The 17,034-nt window shown below is 41.5% G+C and overlaps 1 protein-coding gene across 1 annotated transcript in view; it reads right to left on the minus strand.

Annotated features, from left to right (window-relative positions):
* mthfd1l (methylenetetrahydrofolate dehydrogenase (NADP+ dependent) 1 like) overlaps nucleotides 1–17,034 on the minus strand; it is a 147,579-nt gene that overhangs the window by 87,629 nt on the left and 42,916 nt on the right. The window contains exons 13-19 of the mRNA XM_080200111.1: nucleotides 16,969–17,015; nucleotides 16,337–16,444; nucleotides 14,640–14,714; nucleotides 10,845–10,947; nucleotides 10,094–10,170; nucleotides 8,041–8,181; nucleotides 3,531–3,599 (exon numbers count right to left, since the gene is read on the minus strand). Of these exons, the coding sequence (XP_080056237.1) occupies nucleotides 3,531–3,599; nucleotides 8,041–8,181; nucleotides 10,094–10,170; nucleotides 10,845–10,947; nucleotides 14,640–14,714; nucleotides 16,337–16,444; nucleotides 16,969–17,015 (620 nt within the window). The remainder of the gene's footprint in view (nucleotides 1–3,530; nucleotides 3,600–8,040; nucleotides 8,182–10,093; nucleotides 10,171–10,844; nucleotides 10,948–14,639; nucleotides 14,715–16,336; nucleotides 16,445–16,968; nucleotides 17,016–17,034) is intronic.

Below are 17,034 nucleotides of genomic sequence, written 5' to 3' on the forward strand. Positions count from 1 at the left end.
AAGAAAGGCACATGGCATGAGTTAGGACAAAATGAAGTTGACAGAATGAGTTGAAGCTAATGCAAAGTGGAAGAAGGGAAGAGTGGCCATGAGAACATTGAAATAATCAAGTCTGGAGGTAACAATAACATGGATGAGGGTTTTAACAGTAAACGGCAGAGGTGACCAATGTTAGAGGCTGAAGTAGAAATCTTAGGGTGGTAAAAATATCTTAAGAAACTGTTTTGTAAAAATGTGTTGTCTTGTTGTACAATGTGTCATGAGCGACTGTCTTCAAACCCCAAGAGGAAGGTGGAGTTTTGGAGCCAGCAGTGTTAATTTGACTCATCAAATCTGATGTAAACACTTTCTGGTTGATTTGCTTGAGTGCACATATTCTATTAAACAAAATTCTGCCATTTGTAAATGACCAGAATAGTGGTTAACTTCAGGACCTGAAAATAGCAGTGTTTCTATGACACGCACCAGTTGCATTTTACACTTGAATACATCCTTGCACAGAAATCCACCATCTTGCCCCCCTCATCTATCGTGTCATCTAACCACTTCAACAGTTCCACTATCCTACCTACTGATCTCGTTAATATCTCTCAGCATGAAATACTTGACAGAATCCTTCTTTAAATTATTTTTATGGTTCACCCAAAACGCAATGGGAGAATTCTTCGGCAGTATTATAAAGCAGGCGATGGTGATTGACTTTGTTATTGACTTTTGTGAGAAAAGAAAACTGGACCAAAAAACAGATTCATCATCACCCAATATTCCACTCCAGTTACTAAACCTATAAATGCTCTTCTCATTCATCTCATTTCAAGGCTAAAGGCCACATGTTCCCAACATTTCTCTTAAATGATATTTATTTTTGCACGAGTCCGTACCTTTTCTTTATATTTAAAACAATAAATGATCTACACTTCAAAAAGAACTGTCTTGAAACTGTCTCAGTCCCAATGAAAGCCCCTAAAGCTCCATCTGTGAAAACACAAACGGCCCTTTCATTAGCACAGTGGGGAGAGAGAATGCCACAATGGAAAGTTTTCAGACATTGATATTCAGCCATTAAGTATACACATAAAAGATGCAAATACAAAGAAAGAGAGAGATCAAAGGCAAAAGAGAGCACGAGCATAAGAGAGAACGGGGGAGAGAGGGAGCGTGAGTGGACGGTGTTGTGAAGTTAGTGTTTGTAAAATTATTTAAAAAATGGAAAAATGCTAAGAGTTGTAAATTTTCAAGGCTGTTTAAAAAAAGGTGTTTTTAAAAGAGGTGAAGGTGCAAAATGCAAGTACACATAGAGCATACAGTGAAACATTGTATTGCAAGGCTGACAGTAGTGCTGCCAAAACAACAGGTTACTTTTGAATTTTAGCCAGTTTAAACTAGGCATTTGAATAACAGCAGCTATCAAATTTGAATTTGATGTTTTCGAAACTTGTAAACTAATCCTATTGTGGGGATTTTGCAGGTATAGCTCTTATACCTCCAGAGAGTCAGACAGTAACTGCCTCTGCCAGCCAACCTCTGCCACAGCTCACAGCTTGTGAGAGAGAGAGACACAGCCAGCAACTGTCTCTGTCAGCGTAACAGCCATATTTATGTCTTAAAAGGAAGCCTGATCTCGAAAGTGAAGACAGAATAAATTAGCAAATAAGACTGAAGATTCATAGGTTGAGGGAGCTCGGTCTTTTCTCCGTGGAGAGACGAAGGATGAGAGGTGACCTGATAGAGGTTTATAAGATGCTGAGAGGTATAGATAGGGTGGATTCTCAGAGGCTATTTCCCAGGGCTGAAATGGTCGCTACGAGAGGACACAGGTTTAAGGTGCTGAGGAGTAGGTACAGAGGAGATGTCAGGGCTAAGTTTTTCACTCAGAGGGAGTTGAGTGAGTGGAATCGGCTGCCGTTGGTGGCGGTAGAGGCGAACTCGTTGGGGTCTTTTAAGAGACTTCTGGATGGGGTTTAATGGGATTGAGGGTTATAGATAAGCCTGGTAGGCAGGGATATGATCGGTGCAACTTGTGGGCTGAAGGGCCTGTTTGTGCTGTAGTGTTCTATGTTCTATTCCGGAAGATGAAAAACCTGATTGAAATTTGAGAATAACTAAGAATTCTTTTTTTGTTAATAAATGGGAATCGGATTTATCTAAACAGCATACCATTACAATAATGTTTTATTGGTTTGTGAATAATTTAGTTGACCAGTTCACTGTTAGTTAGATAAATAAAGTGCTACTTACTGCTTTTACAGAGTGTCTCAGGTTGCTATTTTGATTTAACTACTAAAAATTGCTGAAGTGCAGTTATTACCCCTTCTCTCACACACTAACAGATTATGGAGCAAGGTACTACTCTGAATGGCTGAGTGTTATTTCTCAGAGAGGAGATCAACCACCCACTTCATAACACAGGGGAGAGAGGGAACGAGAGGCAGGCAACAGACAGACACGAAAGAGAGAGAGACAGATGGAGAAGCAGGTCAGGCATGTGCAGGAAGTCAGGGGGCATTATGACAGGCAGCGGGAGTGGCAGAGGGGGCACGGTGAGGGACACAGGGCAAATGCACACTGAGCAGCAGGGGTGAGTGGGAGGGCAAAGAGGACCACAAGGGAGACAGGCAAAGGTTGTGGATGGGCAAAGAGTGAGAGTTTATGTCTGAGGAGGAGATGCAATAAAAACTTGCTGCGAAATTCCTTTGCCAAATATCTTCCAATTGCAGTACATTTCAAACTCTTTTGTCAGTCCATCCAGAATGTTAGGAAGGTTTTTATTGGATAATAAATATGGAACTAAAGTAAGGTAGTCTAACCCTGTACTACATACCCCACTCAGTGGGTAACATTCTCACCTTGGAGTTAGAAGGCAGGGTTTCAAACCCCACTCTAGGGACTTTTGCACACAATCTGGATTGACACACCCAGTGCAGTACTGAGAGAGTGCTGTGTTGCCAAGAATGCCACTGCTTAAATGCGATGACCACACACTTTAGAAACGTATTTCTCTAGAACACTATAGAAATGATCCCCAAGAGTAGGGATCAGTTCTATAGTGCTTAAATGCGACAATAAACTGTCTGTCTCTTCAGGTGGACATACAAGTGCCATCGACATTATTACTCAAAGAATTGCAGGGAAGCTTTTCCAGATCCTGACCAAAATTTATCCCTTAGCGAATACCACTAAAACAAGATTGTCTGGACATTAAAATAACAACATGTTGCAGATACTAGAATCTGAAACAAAGACAAGGAAAGTTGAAAAACCCAGCAGGTCTGGCAACATCTACAGAGTTGACATTTTGAGACCTGCTGAGTTTTTCTAGCTTTCTTGTTAACTGGTCATTATCTTGCTGATGTTTGTGGGACCTTCCTCTGAGCACATTGGCTGTTGAGATTCCTACATTTGAACAATGATTACACTTCAAATATATTTAATTGAGAGTACAACTCTAGGGGACACCTGGAGTTCAAGTAAGGTACTTGAAGATGAGGTTCTTCTCTGATTAAACTGATCAGTGCTTTGAGCGCTCTTACCTCCAGCGTTTGCATCAAGGTTGGTTTGATGGCATCTTTCATCAGAACAGCCAGTGCACCACTAACCCCCTGCATAGAGAGAAGTGTTATTAGTAAGTAATTTCTATGTTAACATACCTGCTTCAGCTCATTTGAAAATCACACAATGTTGCATTTCATGTCATTATCAGGCAGAAATTCACAAACCTGGACTAATAACCCAGATAATAAGTTCAAATCCTGCCTTTAAAGCTCGCGAATTTGAATTCAGTTTACAAAATAAAATTTTAAAATAAAATGCCAGTATCAGTAACAGTAATAAAACCATGAAGCAGTCAGAATTTTGACAAAAACTCAACTGGTTCGCCACTGCCTTTAAGGAGACAAAATATAACATAGAAAAACTGCAGCACAAACAGGCCCTTCGGCCCACAAGTTGCATCGACGATATCCCTCCCTACCAGGCTTACCTATAACCCTCAATTCCATCAAGTCCCATGTACTCATCCAGAAGTCTCTTAAAAGATCCTATCGAATTTGCCTCCACCACCACCAATGGCAGCCAATTCCATTCACCCACTACCCTCTGAGTGAAAAACTTACCCCTGATATCTCCTCTGTACCTACTCCCCAGCATCTTAAACCTGTGTCCTCCCATAGCAACCATTCCAGCCCTGGGAAAAAGCCTCTGAGAATCCACCCGATCTATACCGCTCAACATCTTACACACTTCTATCAGGTCAGCTCTCATCCTTCAAAGGGAGTCCAAGCTCCCTCAACCTATCCTCATAAGGCATGCCACCCAATCCAGGCAACATCCTTTGTAAATCTCCTCTGCACCCTTTCAATAGCTTCCACATCCCTCCTGTAATAAATCTGCCATCCTTACCCGGTCTGGTATCTGTGTGAATACCAGTCTCTTGCACTGTTCTTTGCCTAGCTTAACTCATCCAATGGCAAGCTAGAGTTAGGCCCAGGAGGAAACAGAGAGCAGAAGAATCCAATCAAACTTAGTGGACAATTCTGCAGAACTCCAGGTCACTGGTGAATGAGCAATTGGCCTGCCAGACCTACAGCAGCAGACCTGTGAATTGTGGTAAATCCTTCCAACCAGCTCTGGAAAGGCAGCCATGTGTCAGCCAGTAGCACGCTTTCATCTGAATTAGAAGACCAAAGATTCTCGTCCACCTCAAGCAACTTGAGTACAGGATGCAGTCAGACATTCCAGTGCAGTACTGAGACAGCATTGTACCATTGGGGGTGCCATCTTAATAAAGACCCATCTCAACCATACACCTGAGAATATCTAAACTTTGGCTTTTCAACTTGCATCTAAACTCTCTAGATCTACAAATAAGAATCTTTCTCCATTTCATTGTGAAATCAGATTAATTATATCCAGATGCAGTTATGATGGAGTTGTATAAAACAAAGGAGCTCATAATTCAGATATAATCTCACTTTGTAACACAACTACAATCTTGTGCAAAACCATTTGGCTCCGTTTCATACCATACATATTCATTCAGTCACGTGGACATCTTACTAAAACTTCCTGTAAACCTGAATAAAGTACATCATAGGCAGGGAGTTGCTGAATTCATCAGTAACATGCTCAGAAAGGTTCCCGATTTATTACTGTGCAAAATTAAGAGATCGGGGCAATCCAAAGTAGGTGGTATTTGCCTTTAAATAGTCAGATTAATTTAAATTAGAGACATTAATTAGGGAGTCCCTTTAATTTGAATTTTCAATGAAGTAATAAATCTATGTTTTAATTGTGTCTACACTAACTACACAAGGCAAGACATGAATCAGTTGAATTAGTTGCATAATTGTACATTCCAATAAATGGAATAAATATTAAGTTAGATCTCTGATACTGAAGCCTCTTGAAGTCATGAATACGTCAGTCTGTTTTAATTGATGATTTCAATTTCTGTCATGCCATTCTTTTGCCAAATTTGGCCAGTACTTAAGCAGATCCAACAGAGTCATGCAGACCCTTCTCCAATGTAACTGTTCAATGAACATTTAGAGTGCAGTTCTAAAAAAAATGCGCCACAATTTCTAGAAGGACGCATAATAAGAAATGGCAGACAATTTATTAGAAGTTGGAGTAAAACTTCAAGCGAGAAGTGAAACTTGCACCTAATGGATATTCCACCACAATCTGTATTTGAGTATTTCTGTCAAAGTTTTATTAAAACCAAACTATATTTATTGCCATCTTTAAATTTGTGCATGGCAAACTTCTACAAACAGCAATTTGATAATGATCAGATGATTTTTGTGAGGTTGGCTGGGAGATAAATACTGGCCAAGATACCCAGGAATAATTTACCAGCTTTTCTTCGAAATAGTGCCAGGGAACCATTTCCATACACCCAACACCGAGACAAAGGAGATATTAGGACAGGTGACCAATGTCTTTGACAGAGAAGTGTCAGAGTTTTACAGCACAAAAAGGGTGGCCCTTGCACCCATCATGTCTTGGCCTTTATAGCGAGGGGGATAGAATATAAAAGTAGGGAGGTCTTGCTGCAACTGTACAGGGTACTGGTGAGGCCGCAGCTGGAGTACTGCGTACAGTTTTGGTCGCCGCACTTGCGGAAGGATATATTGGCCTTGGAGGGAGCGCAAAGGAGGTTCACTAGGCTGATACCGGAGATGAGGGGGTTGGCCTATGAAGAGAGACAAAATAGACTGGGTCTGTACTCGTTGGAGTTTAGAAGGATGAGGAGGGATCTTATAGAGACGTATAAGATAATGAAGGGGATGGATAGGGTAGAGGTAGAGAGATTCTTCCCGCTTAGAAAGGATAGCAGGACTAGAGGGCACAGTCTCAAGATAAGGGGGGGCAGTTTAGATCGGAGTTGAGGAGGAACTTCTTCGCTCAAAGGGTGGTGAATCTCTGGAATTCTCTGCCCATTGAAGTGGTGGAGGCTACCTTGCTAAATATATTTAAAACACGGGTAGATAGGTTTTTTGATAGACAAGGGAATTAAGGGTTATGGGAAAAAAGCGAGAAAGTGGAACTGATCCACTTCAGATCAGCCATGATCTTATTGAATGGCGGGGCAGGCTCGAAGGGCTAGATGGCCTACTCCTGCTCCTATTTCTTATGTCCTTATGTCCATGCCAGCCATCAAGCACCTATTCTAATCCCATTTCCTGTACTTGGTCTGTGGTCTTGTATGCTATGGTATTTCAAGTGCTCATCTAAATGCTTCTTAAAACGTTAAGGGTTCCCACCTCTACCACCTTTTCAGGCAGTGCGTTCCAGATGAAAAATTCTTTCCTCAAATCCCCTCTAAATCTCTTGCCCCTTGCCTTAAACCTACGCTTGATAGTTACTGACCCCTCTACCCTATCTGCGTCCCTCATAATTTTTATATCTAGATCAGGGCATCCTCCACTCCTCTGCTCTAAGGAAAACAACCCTAGCCTATCCAGCCTATCTTCATAGCTGAAACACTCCAGTCCAGGCAACATCCTGCGGAATCTCCTCTGCATATTCTCTAGTCCAATCATATCCTTCCTATAGTGTGGCGACCAGAATTACACACAGTACTCCAGATGTGACTTAATGAGCATTTTATACAGCTCCATCATAACCTCCTAGCTCTTGTATTCTATACCTCAACTAATAAAGGCCTTCTTAACCATCTAATCTACCTGCCCTGCTGCCTTCAGGTATCTATGCATACGTACCCCAAGGTCACTCTGGTCCTCTGTACATCCGCAGCATCCTATCATTCATGGTGTATTCCCTTGCCTTGTTAGTCTACCCAAAATATATCACCTCACACTTCTCAGCGTTAAATTCAATTTGCCACTATTCTACCCATCTGACTAACTTGTCTATGTTGTCTTTTACGTAAGGATTTCTTTCTTGCTATTAATCACACTACCAATTTTCATGTCAACTGCAAGCTGCAAACAATCATAGTTTCAGAATGGCTCAGTCATAAAACACTCTGTCAGAGAGATGTGGATTTAACCACTCTAGGTTTGAGCACGAATCAAGGCTGGCACTCAATGCAGTGCTACACTGTCAAAGGTGCTGGCCTTTGGAAGATTTTTGTTAAACTTGTCTGCCTCTCAGGCAGAAGCAAATGATCCCATTGCATTATTTTGAAAATGATACTGGAATATCTCCAGAGTGTTCTGGTCAATATTTATCCCTCAACCAACATTGCTAAAACAGATTATCTGGTTATTATCGCATTGCCCTTTATGGGAACTTGCTGTGCAAGTTGTCATCCATTTTCTCGACATTAAAACAACTATAGCTCAAAAGCATTTGCTGTAATTTGTTTCAGAGTGTCTCAAAGTGACAAAAGGTGCTTTTTATTCCAGTCTCCTTTTTACTCCACCAGTGCTGGATGAAGGGTAATCAAGAAATTCTCTTTCTCATGGCATTCACGAAGATTAATTCTGTACTTAATGACTCTGACACTAACACCTCTATTGGATGTCTTCGAAAGATGGATTTTACACTTAAATGACAGCCCCAATTGGTACGCACCACATCTTCTGCTGTAACTGGTTGTCCTTTCCGGTCATTGGCTACCACTATACGACTGAGGCGAGCCTTCATGTCAGCCATACTATTGGTCAGGGCGAGGATTGCCATGATTTCACTGGCAACAGTAATGTCAAATTGAGTCTTGAAGAAGAAAAAGACACATTAGAACAACTCAAGACCAGAGCAGCTGCTATATACCAACCAGAGAGATCAAACAGGTGTTCAGATTCAGACTCAGACTTCTTTTTTCACACCTTGGACACTTTTGGTCACTTTTTACATATGGATTTAAAACAATCAATGTGCTTTGAACATAGGAGAGGAGTCAACAGCAGCTGCAACGAAGTTAGACAGCAGGGGAACCACAGTATTAGGCAAGATGACATAGTTCAGTCATGCTTCAGTCAAGTATTCAGGCCTTATTTTCTTGGTACACGTTACCACTACAAATTCCCAAACCGGAAACTGTCAAAGCAAGCTTGTCTCACACTAGTCATAGAGCCATAGAGGTTTACAGCATGGAAACAGGCCCTTTGGCCCAATTTGTCCATGCCGCTCTTTTTTTTAAACCTCTATGGTAGTCCCAATTGCCCACATTTGGCCCATATCCCTAATTACATTTGACTATCACCATCCTGTCACTCAAACCTTCAAGCTTATCCTACCATTAATTAGATCAAGATTGATCTGCACCTTAACTTCACCTAACTCCATGATTCCAAGTCCTTTAATACCAACCCACATCGAAAAGCGGAATGGGTGAAAAGCTGTCTTTTATGATAGCACTAAACTACTTGTTCAAAACTGCAACACAAAGAGATCGAGGAAAGCTTTGATAAAAGATGTACAAAATTATGGCAGGTTTAGGTAGACTAAGAAAAGCTTTTTCCATTAGCTGATGGTACAAGGACTAGGAGTCACATATTTAAGATTTTGGGCAAGACTTGCAGGGGATTGGAGGAACACAACTTTTTCCACAGTCACTGGAAATGAACTGAAACCGAGCACTTATAAGGATAGTGGACTGGAGATAACAAATGATTTTTTAAAAGAAATGGGTTGGGCACTTGAGGAAAATAACCTTACAGGGTAATGAGGATAGATCAGGGAAAAGGATCGAATGGATTCCTCTACAGAAAGTTGGCATTGTCTCGATGGGCCAAATGGTTTCCACTCAAACCAATTTTACGCTTCACTTAAGTCAGTCAACTGTGAAATAAGGTGGGTTTAATTAGGCATTAGATTGAAGTTGACCTATGTGTGGGCGGCCAGCTAGATTAAAATTACTCCGTCGAATCATGCAAGCACAGGAGGATGACATTCGGCCTTTAATGCCCATGTCAGCTCTTTCAATTAACCCTGCTTACCTTGCTCTCTTTTTCTCACAGAGGTGCAAATTCCTCCCACAGCCTAGGCTCTTTTATTCTCTCCACTACTCTGCACCATCAGAGAAAAATTTAATTTGCAGCCACTCGGTGGCAGTGCTGGTTATACAATTTGTTTCTGGAATTCTGCCAAGTCTCTTGCAACTTTTTTTAAAGGTGCTTATCTGTGTGCCTGAGATAAAGCGTTTATCAAAAGCTTTGAGAAAGAGCCACAAGTAATCACTGCTTATCTTATGTATTGGTTCTTCCCGAAGCTCTGTTAGTGCACCGCAGCCAATGAGGGCAAGTTCAATGTTGAGTGCCGGTGCTCAACGCATGCAAGACGGAACAAGCTGACAATATGATGCCCCCATCACTGTCGCAGTATTAGGCAAGGAGCAGAGGACTCTCAGCCAGTGACATTGGTCCCTTACTAACAACGTTCAGATAGGTTAGACTTTAAGACAGGAAATTTGAATCAGTAACACTGCTGGAGGCATCACCAAAGAAGGGCACTTGCACAAGGTGCCAGCCTGATGTCATACAGCCCCAGTGGTTCAATGTCCATTGTCCTAATTTGAACTACATCAATCAGCTCCACTGAATAGGAGGTTATTTCTAAGTGTCGCAAATGAACGTCACTGCAGCTCATCACTATAAAATATGGCTGTGCACAAAACAGTCCGTACCTCTCTGATAAATCCCTTCTCCGTATTTGACAACCCAATCGTCATTTTACGCAAGAAACGATCATTTGTATCAACCACTGGGAAAACAAAGTGAATACAAATCATTATAAATAATCTCTCAAGTTACAAAGACAAGGGGAGAGGTGGGAGAGGGGCAGCAAGAATCAGGGGAGGCAAGAGAGGAAGACGATCAAGGGTGTGATGGGGACGCCCGCAGGGGGCTATGAGGGCAAAAGTGGACAGGCTGAAGAACCGACTTGGCAGGACAAAGCAGGTCAGAGTGGAGAGGAGAGAGCAGGGCAGAGAGAAGACAGGGTAGGTCAAAGGGAAGAGAAAATTCAGTGCACACCACTATTCATTGGTAAACGTTCATCCCTCAAGCAGCACCACTAAAAGAGATGATCTATCTGGTTGATGCCACATTGTTGTTTGTGTTACCATGCTGTGCAAATTGGCTGCCACATTTCTTACATTACTACAGTGATTACAGTTAAAGTACTTCAATGGTTGTAAAGCAACTTGGATTGTCTTGTGATCATGAATGCATGTTCTTGCTCTTCTCCCATTCATACAAGTGGAAGGTTGAAAGTCCCTGGAATTGAAGTCACTCAACATTGAATCAGCTTATTCACAAATTCCTCCTTTGAGGTTAAAGCATGTAAACAATTTCACACAAGGTGATTACCTTTCCCTTTGCACCAATCTTAACAAAACATAACATTAAATGATTTTTTTTAAAAAAAGCTCTCACCTCGTTGCCAGGTAATTGTAGATGGATCAATATCCAAACGAGCAAATTTCGAAACTTCTTCGGGTGTCAGTGTGTCAGGGGTCTTTTTCTGGATCCCCAGTCGCTGCAGTGGAAAAAGGCACAAAAAGTTGCGACTTGGGTAGTTGCTACAGGTTAGCGTTTTACCATGATTAGCCATTTATTCTTTCTACAGAGCCCACTTGATCAAAACAGAAAATCAACCTCACAACAAGGAATCAGACAGTGTAGTAATATGAAATCAACTCATGCCCCACCACAGAGCAAATGGAATAGATTGTTTAGATAGTGTTTAAATAGACAAATACAGTTTATTTTTGTATGTAAGTGTGCAGGACAAGTCAAATCTGATGGGCCATACAACACCACAGCGCATTTGTAGAGCAAGAACAGAACACCATTCAATCCCTCAAGTCTGTTCCATGGTTCAACCAGACCTTGCATAGTCTGTATACAACTCCATTTACTCATCTTGGTTCCAAATCTTTTAACATCCATGCTGAACAAGAATCTACCAGTCTCAGGTTTTGAACTGACCTAGACTTTTTGGAACTGAGTGCTCTGGATTTCCTTTGCCTAAAGAAGGGCTTCTGGATATCACCCCAAGTGGCTTCGCACTATAGATTACGTCCCCTTCTCCATTACATGACAGTTTCCCTCCCTACTTTATCAGTTTTGATTATCCAAAACACCATTCAATCACCCTTTAAGTTCTATACTCAGAAGAATACAAGTACAAACTCTGCACCCAGCCCTCAATTTAATCTTTTTCAGTCCAGGTATCATCGTGGTGAATCTGTGCTATGCCCCTCACAAGAGCAATGTATCTTTCCTAGGAAAACCAATTCAGTTTAATCCACTGGCATTAAACTAACACGCACTTCAGAGTGTTTGCTGCCATTCAGACTACTTATCTGAAAGAAAATTTACAAACACTACAATCTCTACTACAGGTTTGAAAAGAATCCAAAAATGACTTCCTTTTCCAAACCACTAAAATCTGATTAACAACCCCTTCATGGGAATTATTCCAAGGGGAAATAATGGCATAGTGGTCATGTCACTAGTAATCCAGGGACCCAGGGTAATGCTCAGGAGACATGGGTTTAAATCCCACCATGACAACGGATGGAATTTGACTCCAATTAATAAAGCCAAAAGTTAGTTTCAGTAATTAATGACTATCAACCTATCACTGACTGTTGCAAAAACCCATCTGGTACGCAAATATTCTTTAGGAAAGTAAATCTACCATGGCCTGTGTGTGGCCCCGGATCCACAGCAATGTGTTCGATTAACTGCCCTCGGAAGTGGCCTAGCAAGCCATACAGTGAAAGGATAGTTTGGTTTCAATGACAAACGCTGGCCTTGCTAGCACCAACTACATTCCAAAGAATAAAAACAAATTCACGTAAAACAAAACATTGGAATTTTAATACCTTTTTTGCAAAGATCCGTTTTTTTATGTACTTACGAATTTACTTATTCAATTCCCTTGCACTGTCTAGCGGTGAATAAAATGATACACGTTGATGTGGCAGATTGTGATTGCACCATTACGTTCTGTGTCACTGACTGCCATTTTCTTCCCAGCAGCAAGAATAAACGGGCTAATTTCTCACCTCCATTCCTGTCAAAATCTGCCTTTATAGTTAAATCCTTTTAGCCCAGGTATCATTATGGTGACCCCCTCCAATCCATCGGTACCAAACAAACACACACTCCACAGCTGCTGCCAATCAGGCTAATTATCTGAAAGCAAATTTACAGAGCACTACAATCTCTACTGTAGATTTGTAAAGAATCCAAACATGACTCTCAGCCTTTCAAATCACTACAATCTGAGGACAAGGTCACCCCAGACTATTCTCCACCAGGAAAAAAGCAGGAGAGACATTCAATCACTGATTTCTTGCTGATTGCAGCCACACATGTATCCTTCAGATACCACATTTCAGGCTTGGCAAATGCAAAAATGAAAAAGAAGAAATTGGAAGTTGCTCCTTTAAGTTCTAAATAGTTGACCAGATTAAAGACACTCACTAATGAGGACATTTTTAAAAGCATTAACACCCACAGCTGTTGGGTGTCACCGAATGGGCCTCAAACACTTCATTCCGAATCAGCCTAGTCCTGAATTATCACCCGCTGTGTAAAAATGTGCATCCGGCTCGAATAACCATCCACTTGTTAATAATTGGTTTGATGGGAACAATGTACATGCCCCATCCTAGCATAACAGCATTTATGCTTATCGATAGTTCAGTCAAGTCACAAAAGATTCTGTTTGCTAAAGATTATCTGCAAGGATGTTGCTCCACTTAACATTGGTAGCTAATGATCTGACATTTGATAATACTTCAAACATTAATACTTGGGTGAGGATATTCGCTGGGGAGAAGGATTTGGGAAAATTCTGTTGAAAAGCCTTCTTGTTTGAATGAATTGGAAATTGCCACATGTACTATACTGTATTTGTGTCTGTACCATTGCTTCTGTGAATCAGCTCATCTTAACAAATCAGATCAGTACTTCAATTTGTGCACTCCATTTACTGTTGGAATATTTTCAACTCTCCAAAGACAAGTGGGGCCTGTCAACAGGCTTCTGAGTAAGTTGCTATCAGTCTGCAAAAGACATTGAGAGAAGCCCAAACTTGAAAGTAGTGATCAAGGTTGCTGAGAACAAATATGTTAACGTCATTGAAGTGTTAACGTAAGCCTACTTGTGATGAATAAATAAGAAAACTTTAAGGTGTATTTGTCAAAATTCATGGGGATATGTTTATTGGAGCCAGAATGCAAACGCATTACTCTTCTTTTCAGCCAAACACCAGTTATGATAAATAACTAATTGTGATAATAGTTCTGTGATCTCCTCCAGGCCTATAACACTTGAGACATTGTCACTCCTTCAATTTTGACCTTTTGTGCATTCACCATTCTATCACAGTTGGCCTGGCATTCAGCTGTTTAGGTCCTAAGCTCTGCCATTCCCTTCCTTAAACTTCTCTGCCACTTTCTCCTTTAAAATATAGTGAAGGTTGCAACAGCTATGCTGCTTAGGATGGCACCTAATCTTCAATGAGTCTACGTTGTTGTCAATGGACAGAGAGATCTGTGAATAGGCGTCAATGAACAAGTCATGCTAAACCTTTATAAATTACTGGTTAGGTCTTGGTAGGCATAGTGCATCCAATCCTGGGCATCACAGTTGAAGGATGCCAAGGCTTTGAAGAGGGTGCAGAGAAGATATACTGAAAGCTTTCAGGGATGTGGGACTTCAGTTGTGAGGACAGGCTTGAGAAGCTTGGAAGGTATTCCCTTCAGGATCCTACCCACCCCAACCTGACGACAAATTTATGCCAAGGCAGACAGGAAGACTACCCTTGTACCAAATAATGCCCTTAAGTGGCCACTTAAAGGCCTTTCCCCACCCAGTCTCAATTTTTTAATCCAATGGGTGGATATCTAAACAAAATTCAACCTCGGATGTGGCAGTGTCGCTTCTTCATCAGAAGCCTCTGTCTTGAAATTATCAATTAATCCCCAACATCATCCGCCTTTTGGGAGAAAGGTTCTAGATTTCCACTTTTGCCCTGGAACACTTCAATTCGATCACCCCATAATCTTCTATATTCAAAGGAATACAAACTTAGCCAACTTCCTTTGATGTCTGGGATCATATCAAGTGGCAGTTTGAAGGAGAGAAAATATAAAATTAAAAACTAGGGTGCGTGGGGTTGGGGTTGAATGAAAATAAAAATATTTTACTTACTGATAGCCTGGCAAGCTGGATGGGAGAAAAGTTTCGCTCCCCATTTATAACGGGAACCAAACGATTATACAAAGCCTGAGGGAAAAAAAAGACAGGAATTAACATTTTCATCTCTAAGTCTCAATGATTTCATCGTCTCAACTTACATCATTCAGGTTCACAATGCCAACTCTTAAATATCCAGTGAAAACTAAATTGCTGATCAAAGAAAGAAAAGTTCCTACATTTCACAACTTCAGGATGTTCCAAAGCATTTTACAGTTAACAAAACATTTCTGAACTATAACCACTATTGTGACGTAGGCAACTATTTGTGCACAGCACACTCCCACAAACAACAACATTATACACATCTGTTCATCTGTGATAATGGTTGAGGGATTAATATTGGTCAGAAAACAGGAGGACTTCCCTCTGTCTTTGGATGGCACAATGGGATCCTTTACATCTACCTGACAGGGCAGATGAGATCTCGGTTTAAGAACATAAGAAATAGGAGCAGGAGTAGGCCATCTAGCCCTTCGAGCCTGCCCCGCCATTCAATAAGATCATGGCTGATCTGTCGCTGCTCAGTTCCACTTTCCCACTTTCTCCCCATAACCCTTAATCCCCTCTCTTATCAAAAACCCATCAACCCGCGTCTTAAAAATATTTAGCGAGGCAGCCTCCACCACTTCAATGGGCAGAGAATTCCAGAGATTCACCACCCTTTGAGTGAAGAAGTTCCTCCTCAACTCCGTTCTAAACCGCCCCCCTTTTATCTTGAGGCTGTGCCCCCTAGTCCTACTGTCCCTTCTGAGTGGGAAGAGTCTCTCCACCTCTATCCTATCCATCCCATTCATCATCTTATAAGTCTCAATGAGATCTCCCCTCATTCTTCTAAACTCTAACGAGTACAAGCCCAGTTTATTCAGCCTCTCCTCATAGATCAACCCCCTCAACTCCGCTATCAGCCTAGTAAACCTCCTCTGCACTCCCTCCAAGGCCAAAATATCTTTGCACAGGTGCGGTGCCCAAAACTGCACACAGTACTCCAGCTGCGGCCTCACCAATGCCCTATACAGCTGCAGCAAGACCTCCCTACTTTTATATTCAATCCCCCTCGCTATGAAGGCCAGCATCCCATTCGCCTTCCTGACCACCTGCTGCACCTGCAAGCTGGGTTTTTGCAACTCATGCACAAGGACCCCGAGGTCCCTCTGCACCGTCGCCTGCTGCAGTTTTTCGCCACGTAAGTAATAGTCCTTCCTACCATTCTTCCTACCAAAGTGGACCACCTCACACTTGCCAACATTAAATTCCATTTGCCATTTCCTGGCCCATTCGCCCAGCCTATCTAGATCCTTCTGCAGACTCTCCACACCCTCCACACAATTTGCCGTTCCCCTTATCTTGGTGTCATCAGCAATGACACCGCTCATCTGAAAGACAGCACCTCTGATAATGAAGCACTTTCTCAGCTCTGCATTAAATTGGTTTGCTTGAGATTTAAAACAGCAACCTTATGACTCAGAGGCAAATGTGTAACCAATGAGCCAAGACTCATACTGGGCAATGGAACGGGAATGAAGTAGAAAAAGAACAACAACAAGTTATGAACCTCCAGAGAAGTTAAGAAATTGAGAACCTCCAGTACCCCTTCAAACAAAACTATGCGTCTTTCAGATTGATAAGTGTCCACCAATTTCCCAGCTCACCTTATCTGATTGAGTACCTTCGTGCAAAATTCTAGCATCAATAGCAGCTGCCAACAAGTTATTGGCTGCTGTAATGGCATGAATGTCCCCGGTTAGATGAAGGTTAAACTGCAATATAAAAAAACTGAGTAAAAGTCATTACAGAAATATTATGAAAAGGACCGAAATAAGATGTTAAAACTTGCTTCAAATCAGGTTTAATTTTTCACTTGGCTGTTTGTCTCTGCATTGTGTTAGGTCACTCATCGACTTCAAGCAACTGCAAAACTAAGACTTAGGAACACAAACAGGAAAGGGTGCATTGATGAATTCAACAAGAAATTCAGGAGAAATTTGGCAAATGATGGCAATGTAGAACTTGCTACCACGTGGAGTATTTGATAACATAACATAAGTGCTTTAAGAATAAGCTGGATAAATGAGGGGAAAAGGAGTAGAATGAGCTACTGATAGGATGAGATGAAATAAAAGGTGGCAGACAACCAACAGTACAGATCAGTATAATTGCATCACATCACCTCTTTCTGCATTGTAAATGCTATGTAATATTTACAAATCCATTTGATGTTCAGGATTCCATTTTGTGGGTAAAGGATGATTCCAACCCATGCATTACATTTCTGTTCTCTTACCTCTTCCATCGGAATGACCTGAGCATATCCACCTCCTGCAGCTCCACCTGTTTGAGGACAATCATC

The sequence above is a fragment of the Carcharhinus amblyrhynchos genome, chromosome 12 (genome assembly GCF_965287045.1).
Source record: "Carcharhinus amblyrhynchos chromosome 12, sCarAmb.v2.hapA, whole genome shotgun sequence".
Lineage (NCBI taxonomy): Eukaryota > Metazoa > Chordata > Chondrichthyes > Carcharhiniformes > Carcharhinidae > Carcharhinus > Carcharhinus amblyrhynchos.